General features: G+C 37.4%; 1 protein-coding gene across 1 annotated transcript; it reads right to left on the bottom strand.

Moving 5' to 3' along the window:
* Positions 1 to 6,291: 6,291 nt before the first annotated feature.
* On the bottom strand, positions 6,292 to 12,871 carry mettl14 (methyltransferase 14, N6-adenosine-methyltransferase subunit). The gene is made up of 11 exons (XM_056371900.1): positions 12,660 to 12,871; positions 12,059 to 12,147; positions 11,574 to 11,661; positions 10,817 to 10,894; positions 9,657 to 9,744; positions 9,413 to 9,503; positions 9,164 to 9,305; positions 8,513 to 8,605; positions 7,379 to 7,495; positions 6,982 to 7,192; positions 6,292 to 6,820 (listed from the first exon to the last, which is right to left on the bottom strand). Exons 1-11 carry the CDS (start codon positions 12,723 to 12,725, stop codon positions 6,513 to 6,515), a joined length of 1,371 nt encoding a protein of 456 aa, XP_056227875.1. The 5' UTR covers positions 12,726 to 12,871; the 3' UTR covers positions 6,292 to 6,512.
* Positions 12,872 to 14,031: the final 1,160 nt, after the last annotated feature.

Raw genomic sequence — 14,031 nt, 5'->3', positions numbered from 1 at the left:
ACACTTCATCTTCTCAAATCATCTTTTTACTATTCCTTTTAAGTTAAGAAAATATAGAGCGTACATGATCAAATTATTATGATTAACTTAATTTGGACAGAATGCCACTTTTTACATTTCCATACCTTATTTTTCAAATTCTACAGTAGGCCTATATGTATTTATAGTTATTTTTAAAGCTGAAATGGTAATTTGATGACCAAATGACATCTTTATGACATGTGCTACTGCTCATATTCTGGTAGGTTACAAATATCATTCATTGATACAAGGTTTAAATTAAAAAAAAAAAAAAAAAAAAAACTTTTAAAATAGTTCAGTACTCTAAATTACAGTTTTACACATTTATATTGGGTCAATTACTTCATCTATGCATTGTAATCTTGTTGACATGGGGCACGGGGCATTTTAAAAATAATAGTCAACAGCTTATGAAAAGAAAATGCTTTTATTTGAAAACTACATATACTGTATATATAGTATTTAGTTCTCAGTGTAAATGATAGAATATATCTAATTTGACATTTTATCAGTTCACGCATCAGGAGAAACAAACAAAATGTCTGCAACTTGTTAAATTTGAAAAAGACAAAAAAAAATTGGTATTGTCAAAAAACAAAAAAAGGAAAACAATATAAAAACAATGAAACACAGACTATAAAATTCCATATAAATGATAGCAGCAAAAAGTATAGTAAATTTTAAATACAATAATAAAATGGTGTATGCCAGGAATTAATAGGTTGATAACCAAGATGATTTCATCAGGTGTTGAGGTGCCAGGCCTTCAGAACTAAACCTCTAATAACCAGTTTTGAACCAAGAAACTTCATGGAAAGAAAATTAAATTACTGGACACTTTCAATCCCACATCCTGCCTCACTTATCCACCTAATCACCTGTATTTATAGCTGCTTTATGATAGGAGCTGGTACATAATCTTTCAAGGCAACTCAGCAGCAAATGCTTAAAAAGTTAAAAACAAACAAACAAACAAACAAAAAAACAACAATTATCAAGCATTGCACTTTTAACAAAGCTTGTTAAAAGTCAGAACATAGTCTATAACAACAGCAATTTTTTGGCGCTACAGTGGTTGAAGGAGCTCATACATTGTGTGTTTTGCAAAGAGATTCACAAATGCAAAAGAATGTATTGTAAAACCATACAACAATGAAAAATAAAATACGTTTAACTTTTTATGCAGGTAATATCTTATGACACTATTTGTAAATTATTTTGCTCATCCATGTCTGCTTTTGATGTACTGTAGCAGAAGCTATTTATTTAGTCAGGGAAAGTGTTGGGATCCTTTATAAGCCTGTGCTACAGCCAGCAGTGTAAAGGACAAGACTGCCGGTGAGAGCACTGTATAGGACGAGGAGGACTACTTGATGTTGATGGATCTAAAATAGTAGAGAAGTAAATGGATTAGTAAGTTAACTCCTCTAGACTCAAAAGGATTTTGCACATAATATGTAAATAAATAAATAATAAATCGAAACCTTACAATAGAAACCCAACAGGTTATGGAGTCAAAGGCTGCCTCGTCTACAAAACCAATCAAAAACTACTTCCAAATTATTCATAAATTAATAACTAAATAGATAAATAATAATAATGATAATGATGATAGTGATAAGAGTGTTAGTTAAATGTATATAATCATTATAGTTTCAGCCATAAAAAAGTGACTAAACTCTTAAGTTAGCAATTTAGTCCTGGCAGAGATACAGTATGGGTTTAAAAATGTTTCAGTTGCTGCACCACCACAATCGAGAAAATCTTTTAAATAATTCAAAACATATCATTGCAGATGCTGCGAAGTGTCAAAAATAAATATGAGAAGAATAAACTCAAAGGTCATATCTTACACATTGTAAGCGCCTAACTTGTTTAAATAGCAAATACACTTGTGTCCCATTTGAGCGCCGATGGGTGTGGTGGTCTTTAAATGAGGTGTAGTCAGGCACATTTCACTGTTATTTTAAGAGCACATTATTAAGATAGTAATAAGTGCCCGCTTAGGCAGGTGCACAATGTGCATACACTCTGCCTGTTAGCACAAGCAGTGTGCTGAAAATGCACTTCAGCACACAGATGTTTTGGATAAGTCAGGTGGAACATTAAAATACAGCCATCAGAAGGTTGGAGCATTATTTGTGGCATATTGTGCGTTGCATAACATTGCCATGCATCATGGATGTCTTTTAGATGTAAACGAGTCTCTGCATTTTAGTGTTCTTTCTTACTACCTGGTAAATCTGCTACATTCATCACAGAGAGTACATTTTTCCCACAACAGTTCATAATGAACCAAAAGTTTATTTACATTTTTCATAGTATAACTTAAACCTGTGTATTTTTGTTTTTTTGTCTCTGCATATTATACAGTACTGTATTATATATGTCTAATGCTGTGATTTGTGCTCAGGTTGCACAGAGCTGCTGTGTGTGTGTGTGTGTGTGTGCTGGGCCTGGACTCACTGGCCAGTCACAATATGTAATGAACTCACCACAAACAGAATCTAATTCTGTTGGAAAGACTGCACCGTTATAACAGCAATCCGCTAAGGTGCAAGCACGTCTGCCAGGCGTGCTTGCACCATGGCAATCTGCCAGAGATGACAGTCCGCTGGCAGTCCGCCAGGGAATAAGCCCAAAACATGATGACCCAGCGTTAAGCACAGGCAAAGACTGCTTGCATCGGGATTTGGACACATGCACTGTCACAAACTATAAATTTGTTGTTCACGTTTTTCTTTTAATTCATGAGTTATTTTATTTCAGTACTTCATTTGGCCAAAGGAAAAGACTGGCAGCAAAGCTGAATCTGCCACTCTGTTTCTCTGCCACTCTGCACCTCTGGCAATCCGCCAGGCGTGCGTGCACCCTGCACAAAACACACCCATGATTTATGTAAAAACTAAGTACAAGCCTTTTGAACCGTGCGGCTGCCGCAGAGAAAGTTTTTTCTGTCATTAAAATAGCGAAAGTAATATGGACATACGCCATGCGCTTTAGACCATGTGCTTTGGACTGTGAAAATAGAGTCTTAAATTTTGCATAATATAATATTAATCAAATAAAGATGAAATACCAGATTTAAGACTCAAATACCTGGCAAACATAAATAACTCACTTTTAATTAACGGCACTTTCTTTGAATGTACTAACTTTAAATTATCTGCAACACCGAAAGAACGATGTAGCTAAGATAAATTAAGTTTTACTCATAGTTGGTGCCAATCTAAATTTGGGTATCTTCCTTTTATTTTCTTTTTTTTTAAGGAGGCCAATCGGAAAGACTGAAAAGTAAAAAAACTGAATCTGCCACTCTGTATCTAGGGATTGGGATTTAGGCAAATATCTCCATCTGTACAGGAGTCCAAATTCTCTGCTCACTATATAGCAACGCATTAGATGGACTTTTCCCTCTGTTATGTTAGGTTAATGCACAGACACTACTGGATTTAAGGGAACTGTGCATGCATACTGTAGCAAAACTGTTAGTGATACACTTGGGTGAATAAATTTGCTGTAACTGTTGGTTTTGTTGTTTTGTCATGTTGAGTGACATGAGTTAGTGTTACATTTAAAGTGGATGGCACTTTTTGGTCTGCAGGGACGATTTGTTCAGTAAAATAAAATTGGTTCACTTTTAATTTCTGAAATATGTTTGAAAGATCTCAGCTAATTACAAAACAAGGCCATCTTACCTCTGAGACCACTGCCACAAAGTCTGAAATGCTGTAGACGATGAGTCGGAGAGATCTGATATAAATGTTTGGTTGAGTGTAAACTGAAGACCCAGTGTTCCCTCACTCGCTGAAGGAGGATTTGTTGATGCAGTGGTGGCGGTTTTTATAATTGAAGTAGCCGTAGCATCAGTGGAAGCAGCTGTTGTACTGGGGGCAGGTGTAGCAGTTGAAACAGCTGTACCATTGGGAGGACCAGTCGGAGCAGCAGTAGTAGCATTAGTGGCAGCAGCCGCAATAAGAGGTGTAGCAGGAAGAGTTGTTGGTGCAATTGTTGCCGTACGAAAGCCTGTAATAATAAAATACATAACATTATATCACACAATAACCCTGTTGCAGCAGTTGATTTGAGTTCCATGTATTTAAGAAAACTCTTACTTCTTGCAACAGCGCTTGACACATTCACTGGGAGAGAGAAGTTGGAACTGTTGGATGCAGTCGTCCACCAGAACCTTTGCCACAACACTAGGTTCAGGCACTGAGCTTGCATTATTAAATATCAGTTCAGCATCTACCGCAATTGAACCTTCCCTGTAAGATAAAATAGTATTAGAATTATTGTTATTTCTAATTATGTGTTATGTCTGAATGCAAGAAACTGAATGCATCTTTTAATTGCTGTAGAAAAAGAGATGAAAATGTAATAAGCATACAGCAGCATCTTATCTTGGATTACTTGAGAAATGTAAAATATGTGATGGTTGAATTGGTGTGATGTTTTTCAAACCAGCTGGTATAGAAATGACATATAAACTTTGTTTTAAATGCAAAATAAAGAGCAATGCTGTATACCTGAAAGAGTTGACAACAGATTTAATGAAGTGTAAACCATATCCCCTTGTGTAGACATGATCCAGCTGGAGAACAAAAATAATTCAGATATTATCCAAAAATTATCCTGGAAGAAGGGAACATCCTGATAATATGGCGCATGCTTAAGTGAGATATATCTATGACCTGTAGTTTTTATACTGTATATAATAACTGTGAAATCATTTTGATGTGAAATTCAAAGTCTTATTTGGAAGAACTGTCAATGTACTTACCACTGTTGTTACTTTGTCTGATAAACTCTTGAATTGTGAAGAAGATTTGTTTCCAAGTTCTTCTGTAAAATTTTGCTGCATTTTAAATTCTAACTTGATCTTTGCCTCTGGTGGTGGAGCAGCTGTTGAAGTTGTTTCCAAAGCAGCAGCTGTTGTTGCAATTGTTGGTGCTGCTGATGATCCATTCACCTGGGTGCTTTTTATTCATTCCTACAAGTGAATTGGAATCTGTGACATTTTTTAACTGTAGTGTTTGGATGAGTTTAAAAGTTTTGCAACGGATGTTGCACTGAATTATACTAACTATTCAACTATTGTTGAAGTTACTCATGACATAGATGTGTGTTTTGTATTTAACCTTTTGAGAACATCACATGCTCAAGCATTTTTGAAAAAATGTGCAATTGGCAATGAAAATGTCTTGACTGGCAGCAAGGTAATCGTTTGTTGGTGCAGTTTCATTAACGAGGTAAATTTGAACAGTGGTGAATTAATTTTGATTGATGTACACATTGTATTGATGTACACATTGGCTGTTTTTGAGATTGTACTCAATATATGTGTACTATGACATTTTCAGTGGATGAAGATGCATTAAAAAGTAGTAAAGGTATACTGACTGATGAAGAAGTTAGATCAGAGGTGTGTTGACTAACATTAATAATGCATAGTGAAGCTGCTGTAAATAATATCTGGTCAAACAGTCACATGATCACCTAATTTTGCCTCTTCCTGATATCTAAAGCAGCAAAATGCTTAATGACAATGACAATTTTAACATACTGTTCAGCAGGTATATTTTGCCATCTTAGTTTAGTGTGTTGGAATACTAACATAAGCTAATTATTACTCACAAAGTTCAGCTGAGGTCAAGACAGTAGTATTGGACATTTGACCTGGTGATGGCGCTAGACAAAGAGTCAGACAAAAGGATCCTCAAAGTTAGCCCTGAGGTGGGCATCAATGTCTGTACCAAATTTCTTGGCAATCCATCTCATAGAGATAAGGTAGTTCCTTGAAACCAAAGAAAATGAAAATCAACTAAATGATAGACTTCTGTCCTCTCAGATTATTAAATAGATAACTGTTAAGCAACAATACCAGACCCCACGCTAGGATTACTTCAAAAGGAGTGTACGCTTGCATTTAGGAAGATATACTGATGTACTTCTCCTCAACTCTGTCCGGTTGACAGTCTCCATACATGCTTTACAACATGCAGGAAAAGCACGCACAGAAGAGAACAGCCAGTCAGCTTTCAGAGAACTGATGCTGATGCCGCATTAACCAAAATGTCAAATACTTTGTCCTATAAAAGAACTCTGGTAATCAGCATTTGACAAGGAATTAAAATCAACCATTATTTAAAATGACAATACAAAATGTGTTGCTGTATCTCTGTACAGCAATACAGAATGTGTTTGAGATTCAATTGCATAGATATTCAGGAACAAGATGTACTATGTAAATCAATACATAAACACAAATAGTGAAAACGGTTTATTTAGAGAAAACCCATTCAATGGAAAGAAAAGAATATCCATGAAAAAATATAAACAAACCAAAAAGATTCACAGTGATCACACACTCGCTAACTTCTCAGCTGTCACATACTAACCATACAAACTGCATTACAAACAATCATGTTAATGAATTAATGCAGATAAAAAATTCCCAGCATCAGTCTGCTTGGCTTCATGTCTGTGTTCTAGCGAGGTTGAAAACCCCTGTGCGGACCTCCCCTGCCCCTGAACCCTCCTCTGTCCCCACGGAAATTTGGTCGGTTTCTTTCACGGCCTCTGTCTCCACCTCTTCCTGCATTTGGCCCACCACGTCCACCTCTGGGTGCTCCACCACCACGGTCCGACTTGAGCTTAGCAGGGGGAGATTTGGGCCGCAGCCTCTCTATCTCCTCGGTGCAGCCAGAAAGGTGGGAGTTAGGCAAAGCAAAGTGTGAGGCGTAGGTCTCTGGGTTAAAGTTACTGTTTGTCAAAGTAGGACCCACTGTCAACCAGCCTAGAAGGAGAAGACCGCAAGTTAGTAACAGCACGGGTGTTCAGAAACAAGCAGAGAGAGAGGAAGAGAAGCTAGCTAAAACCCAAACATACAACATACAGGTATCACCTAAATTCACCCGCTGAATCTATTTTTCCATGGAAAGCATGTGTCCACCTCACCTGGTCTGATGGTTGAGTCTCGCCCAAACAGGTGCAACCTCCTGCGGCCCAGACAGAAGTGCTCAATGATGTGGAAGATCTCTACAGGCTTCTCTACATTTCCCATCTCAGGCTCCTCAGTGATGATCAGGTCAATGTCCACGTTGGCATGGATGAAGTCACCATCAGTACTCCTGCGCACTGTTCCCTTGATTCCCATTAGGCAGTGTTCCTGGAAGGAAAGTGTTGCATTTGTCTCTGCTCATTACAATATACAATTTACACTGGTTTAACTTTACCATGTGTGGATGGGTCTTGTAAACTGTAAATTGAGTATCTAACATTATATCTACGGATTTTCAAAGTAAATGAATCCCAGAGTAATTGCATGTGTGTGTGTGTGTGAATAATACTGTACCTTGGTCCGCTGGAACACTGCTTTTGGGTCCAGTGCCTTGGTCTTCCCTGGGTTATTCTTGTTGGTCTTGATCCAACAGATATCTTCACACCGCCTAAAGCCCCACTTCCTCAAACACTGAAATGTGTAATAAGGTGTAATAAGTTTTATGCTGATTACGTACTGCATGGGATAACAAGCACTCAATTTAGGGCTGCTGATATTCACAGTTTTTTTTTTCTTTGATTAATCTAAGATGATTAATGCATTAATAAAACATTAACACAGTACGGCTTCCCCTATCCATCCACTGTGTGTTATATCAAATAAGCAAGTATAAATAATGTAAATTCAAATTTACAAAATTCTGTAAATTCTGAAAAAGAATCTCATCTAGGTTACACATTGTTACCTTACAATAGACAAGATCTGTCTGTCCTTTCTTAAAGTTTGTCCACACTTAGCTTTTTAGTGGGTTTAATAATGGCATCAGTAAAAAAGTTCAAAGCAATTGGAAAAACTTTTTATATACCAAACTTCTGCTACCACCCAATCTGCAGTCAAACATACACACACACACACACATATACATATAAAAATATATATAAAAAGATAAATGTTAAAGTTGACATTTGTTTGCTTGAATTTGTTTTTTTTAAAACAGCAATATAAACATACCTGCTCTGGTAAAGGCAACAATAACATCTATTTTCGAACAGAGATAGCTGTGACTCAGTGTTACTGTCAAGCTTAAAGGATATGCGTCACCACCAGCAAACAAGCATTTAACAAAGAAAACAAAATTGTTTGTCTGACAGCTCTCTGGACATGAACCAGTGTGTCTCTGAAGAGGGGCTTAAGGCTTCAATACTCCAGAATGTGAACACACACATACTTCAAGGTAGCTGAAGACATTTCAGTGTATTGACATAACAGTCATCTGTCAGATGTGCACTGAACCAGCAAGCTTCTGAATGCCTCAAAGAGTGCAGTGTTGTCTAACAAGTAGTATAAATAACACATATGCCTTACAAAACCTTCTATAACCAGTAAAAAAAAAAAAAAAAAAAAAAAAAAAAAAAGGTAAGTTTGGACAAAAGCTAAGTGTGCCTATAATTTAATGTGTGCGTTAGACTGTGTGAGGGATCGTGTTACCATTCTGCCCAAGTCCAGGCCTTCACCAGAGCCACACCAGAGAAAGACAAAGGAACGTAGAGCTGATATCTCCTCAATTTCAAGTTTCATGATCTACAATAGCAGAGGGTAGAGAAGGGAAAGGGGGGTGAGATGATGTCAAATGCATGATCCATGCCAAGTGAATATACCATTCATTAAACTGTTTCACTCTTCTTCAGTCCTTAGGCTGTCCTGCCATTATAGACAGCACAGCTGACTTGATTACCATCTTTACATGAGCGGGGTCATTCTGGACTTTTGTCACCCCCTTCTGGGAGCCCACTACTGTTCATTTGCACTGGCAAGTTCCTAATACTGTTTGGGATTTCCAAATCAATATCAAACACCTCACACAAATTTTTTGTTAGAGGTCTTCCAGTGTGACCACTTGATCAAAATATTAATGATCAGAATTAAGCACTGGTCAAGTGTAAAATTATGCAGGCTAAATTAAGATATCCTCCCACAACTTGACTTCCATTCCTCTCTGCGTTTTTTATTTATAACTTACTTCATCATTGTTAAGTTTAGAGTGTGTCTCACTTGTGGCCTGTGATCAAGTCATAAAAATATTCTGTATTTATTTGCCTACCAGCATAAACTGCTAAATACTAAAAGATGTGTACATACATCGTCCCAGGTCCAGAAACGTTCAGTGTGACTGATGCCTGATTCTCTGTAGTACTCTTCCAAGGGAGGTTCAAGCAGAATAACATCAAACTTGCACTTCAAATCCTGCAGGTCAAAGTGCTCTGGGTCAGCCTGGAGATACCTACACAGACAGACACACACAACTTTAATAGAGCCAAATCTTTTCAAAACAGACTCGGCCAACTTGAAATGGCCAGTGTATTCCATACACATAATTATTTAACATACATGGGAGGGGTGTTGGTGGTGGAGATGAGTTCATCCTTTAGTCTGATCAGCTCTCTGAGTTTTGGGTATTCTTCGAATCGGTCAGCCAAACCTTAACCAGATAAGACACAGAGGTGAAACCCACACACAAGAATGCACGTGTACATTAAGACACACACACACACACACACACACACACACACACACACACACACACACACACACACACACACACACACACACACACACACACGCACACACTTACCAACATCTCTAATGAAGTTTTGTGGTCTGTGACCTGTGTCCACAAAGTGCTGACAGTAGTCATTGTGAGGGTTCAAACTCTGGGTACCCTGAGAATAAATGAATGAATGAAGATTAATAAGATGATATTTGCATAAAAAGAGACAAAAATCGGATGTCTGTGTATTTTTAAATACATCTGATGCATGAAATTGGAATCGCCTCATAGAAACTGCAAGTTCTAGTAAATTGTTTTCTAAATAAATGTCAAATAAAGGATGGTAATCCCTCTGCTTAAATAAATAATGACACCAGGGCTTTTAAATCTAATCACTAATTTGCATTCTATACACACACTTTCCATTGATAAAAGTAGAGTGTGTTTATTGTAATTACATGTCTGTGTGTGCTTTGTGACTGAAATGTTTAGTTTTAGCCATTGCCGTTTGTTACAATGAATTGTTCCCTTATAGTGAAATCAAAGACCCTGCTGTTTGTGCATCACTTAACTGGTTCTAACCTGTAATTACAGGCTGTGAAACTCAATACACTGACATTGCATAAGTTTAAAGGATGACTTGTTTGCCTCACTGTTACACTGTTGATCACCTGATAATAACACAGAAGCATTTTTATCTAACAACTTGGACTGTTTTTTATGTGAGCCAAATGTTACAGGTGCCCTTATGGCATCTGGCCATCAAGTACTTTCAAAACATTTTAAAAATGTGGATAAACCTAGACTTCAGTTGATTTGGTAATGCTTGTGACAGTTGGCAGTTATGCCACAATCAAGAATTGCATGTACATTGCACATCAGATAAATCACTGTTTCATTTAGTTCCTGTTGAAGAAATGCTTTGAGTTTCCAGGCACTACAGCTCAACCTGCCTGTGAAATGTATCTATTAATCAGGCTCTTCTTCCTGCTACTCTCCTACAAATGTCACCAGTGTTACCCCTGCTACTGTAGACTGCCTATAAGGTCTTGGCAAACAACTGGTAAAATAAAACAATACCATACAGCTGCTTTCTGCACTCAGGAAACTAGTTTATTTACCTCAGTGAAGCAATGAAAACCAACTTAAGTTGCTTTCTAATTAACACTTCAAAATAAAACACTGTTTGTCAGGCTACAGAAACATAATTTGTGAGGCAAGGTATAAAAGAAACTTTGACCAACCTTAAGGAAAGTACTTGAGTCCTTGTACACTTCCTCATATGGGTTGCTTTCTTCCGGCTGCTGCACCTCCACCTCATCCTAATACACATACACCCAAAAACAACCACAATGAGATTCATATTTTTGTCTATGAACAGAACCTTTACCTGCATGTGAGGGGTGAGTGAAATCACAATAATGAATAAAAGGAGAAGTTAGGATAACAAATAAAATAAGGTAAATTAAGGAAATACACCAGCGTATCATTTTCATTTTTAAATCAGTCACCCAGAAAACAAAGAGTAAGCAGGCACATTGTGAACCACATTATTCTGCCGATGTGTCATATTGACCACAAAGTCATCCACAAGTAGACCTCATATTTCACACGCTATACTAAAATATTTAAGGGCAATATCCTATAGATTCATCTCATTCTTTGATTAATCTTTGGAACTAATAATTAAAAACAATACATAACTCAATACTCTTAAGACTACTTTGAAAAGAGTCAACTAATAGTATAAGATCCTCAGGCAAGGGGCATTTTAAATGGCCAGACCAGGAGGGACCACGCCTTTGCTTTGAGCGGCCTGAGGATCAGGAACAACCTGCCTGAGAAGATGCGGTTTGTTCAGTCAGTGTTATGTGTTCAATACTTCCTCATACATACTTACTCAACATGGGCTATGTAAATCAGATTGATTATTACATTCAATGGGACGGGGGCATCTTTAACAGATGTAGATTCATAATACTATGGTATAATTACACTCACCTTTTGTTCCTCCACATCTTCCTCTGTGTCCTCTCCTTCTGTCTGTGCCTTCCTTTTAGAAGGCAGGGCTGAACTATCAAATGAAGCCCTGCAAAATACAAATTAGCTGAACACATTTTCTAGATTTGATGTTTCTCTTAAAGCACAAGATCAATATTTTGGCACTGACAATGATGAGACAAAACTGGGAAGCATGATGGACTAAATGTTTGCAGAAAAGATGTTAAAGAAAAGAAAGGAGGGAAGCTATGGACCATGGAAAAATCTGCGAATTTAAAATGCTAAATATGAAAGACGCAGCTTAAAAGGTATAAAACTCATAAAAGGCTTCGACTGTCATTTTGTGTTCTTCATGACATTAAGCCCCCTGTATTTGTGCATACATTGAGCATATCAAATGCTCTTACTATTTTGCTTTCAGCTGCACACCTCATTTCTTCTCTGTTATTTGTGACTTGTTTGAAGAGCCCTCCAAGACAGCTCACCTGCATGTTTCTCTTGTCTCCTCGATCTCCTTTAGTTCATCCTTACTGTTTAGGACAGCGCCAATGCTGTCTGCACTTTCAGCTCCCAACTGTGGATAGACATGAATGAGCACATAACTGTAGACTCTTATTTTCTACTTCTGGAATTTTTTCTCAATTAATTATATAAAGCATGTCGTGCATATTTATTTAATCATGAGGTTCATGACAGAGTATATGCATTTAATCATGCTCAACATTTTCTGTTTAGCACATCTTTTGCATATACTCACTTAGCCGTGGTATATTTTCAATTTCTGTGCACCAAACTGTCTAAAACAGCTTCAACATGTTGATTTGATTCATTTGCATTTCCAGTTAAGTTATTTGCGTTTTGGGTCCACTCGAGGGCGACCAATGTAAATGTTTGAAAGAGGTCTGTAAACGAAGTTATCACCGAGATATCAACATTTACGTGACTCGTTGACTCTTTGTCCTTGTTCACTACACAGTCGAAAACGCATTTTCTACACAACAATAACATTTTGTTATCTAGCAGTTGATTAGTACTGCTTAACTGCTAGTAGATTAGCTACTTGCTAACAACAATAACACAACTTGCCTGTTGAGCTAAAAGCTGCCGCCTAAGTTTTTGTCGCTCTCGGATCTCTTGCAGTCGACTGTTCATTTCTTCTCTCGTAATGTTTACTAAGTAAGTATTAAATGCCGTCGGTCGTTATTAACAAAACCGTCCATATAGGTATGATTAGCTTACTATAACGGTAGCCAACAATTCGCTAATGTGTAACAGCCGCTAAAAAAAACTAATGGATGCACTCGTTTTGAATACCGGGGCGGTCGGTCTGGATTTGGCGCTTGGTGAATGCGGGGGTAGCTACTAAAGTAGAGTGTTTAAGACACTTAGTTGCAACTGTTCAACTGCCTTTGTCATTTCCATCTAAACTGAGGCGCGACGGTCTTGGTAGCCCGCCTGGAGCCGTTCACCGAGCGTAGGGATCGATTTATCGAGTGCTGACACCGCCTAATCGGTGTGTATTGGCGCACACGGGTATTAAAGTTAAACAAACACGTTTGTGATTAAATGGGCGCCGCGTGATGATGTCACCAGATAGGACACTTTAGTTTGACGTTTCCATTTTTCCTTGTCCAATCAGAGACTACTATATTGTAGCCACTAGAAGCGCTGTGTAGTCCATCTGTATCCACGAGCCCTCTCTTTTGTGCACAGAAACACACACACACACACACACACACACACACACACACACACACACACACACAATAATAATCATCTCTTAACATATTTTAGTCTGTCTGTCGTCACATACATACTTAGGAAGAATGAGATGGAGAGAGCGAGTGCATTGATATTTAATCATACATACACTAGGCTACTGTTCTGTAACAAACTGCAGCATCCTTTTAAACTTCACTTATGTGACGCCAAACGGAAGATCCTGTTAAGATCTCCACTCATACTAAGACCTACTATGTTGTATAATTATCAATCACCATAAGAGTATGATAAGAATAAGTCGAAGAAGTTGCGTGGGTAAGGGAGGATGGGTAAGGAAAGTGTGTAAAATGATGACCACCGTCATTTTAAATAAAGCAAAGTAAAAGCCTTAATAAAAAACAACTTTTGAGAAAAACCAACAGTATAAGTCTAGTCAAAGCGTTTTGGTTATGGCCATGTCTCAGGAATAAGCCATATTTCAAAGGTATGGTAAGGATAGGGATTACTAGCTACCTATATATCTGGAATTATAGCCTACTATTTCATTATATAGTAATATTATATATATATATATATATATATATATATATATATATAATTCTTGTCCTTGTAAATTAGCCGTAATCTACATAGAAATGCATTGATATTATTGATATAAAATTACCATAAACTATAAAATTAAATGGTGTAAAATTGGGGGGAAGTACTCCGCACTTATAGCTCATGATATTGAATT

The sequence above is a fragment of the Seriola aureovittata genome, chromosome 3 (assembly GCF_021018895.1).
Source record: "Seriola aureovittata isolate HTS-2021-v1 ecotype China chromosome 3, ASM2101889v1, whole genome shotgun sequence".
Taxonomy (NCBI): domain Eukaryota; kingdom Metazoa; phylum Chordata; class Actinopteri; order Carangiformes; family Carangidae; genus Seriola; species Seriola aureovittata.
This window is presented reverse-complemented; position numbering and strand designations above follow the sequence as displayed.

Bases quoted from the DNA above. Each gene is read 5' to 3' on its own strand.
- mettl14 (XM_056371900.1), bottom strand. From the start codon at position 12,725: ATGAACAGTCGACTGCAAGAGATCCGAGAGCGACAAAAACTTAGGCGG. The intron at 12,148-12,659 runs GCAAGTTGTGTT...GTCTATCCACAG, and splicing joins GGCAGCTTTTAGCTCAACAG to TTGGGAGCTGAAAGTGCAGA. The intron at 8,606-9,163 runs GTATGTACACAT...CTGCTATTGTAG, and splicing joins GTTTCTGGACCTGGGACGAT to ATCATGAAACTTGAAATTGA.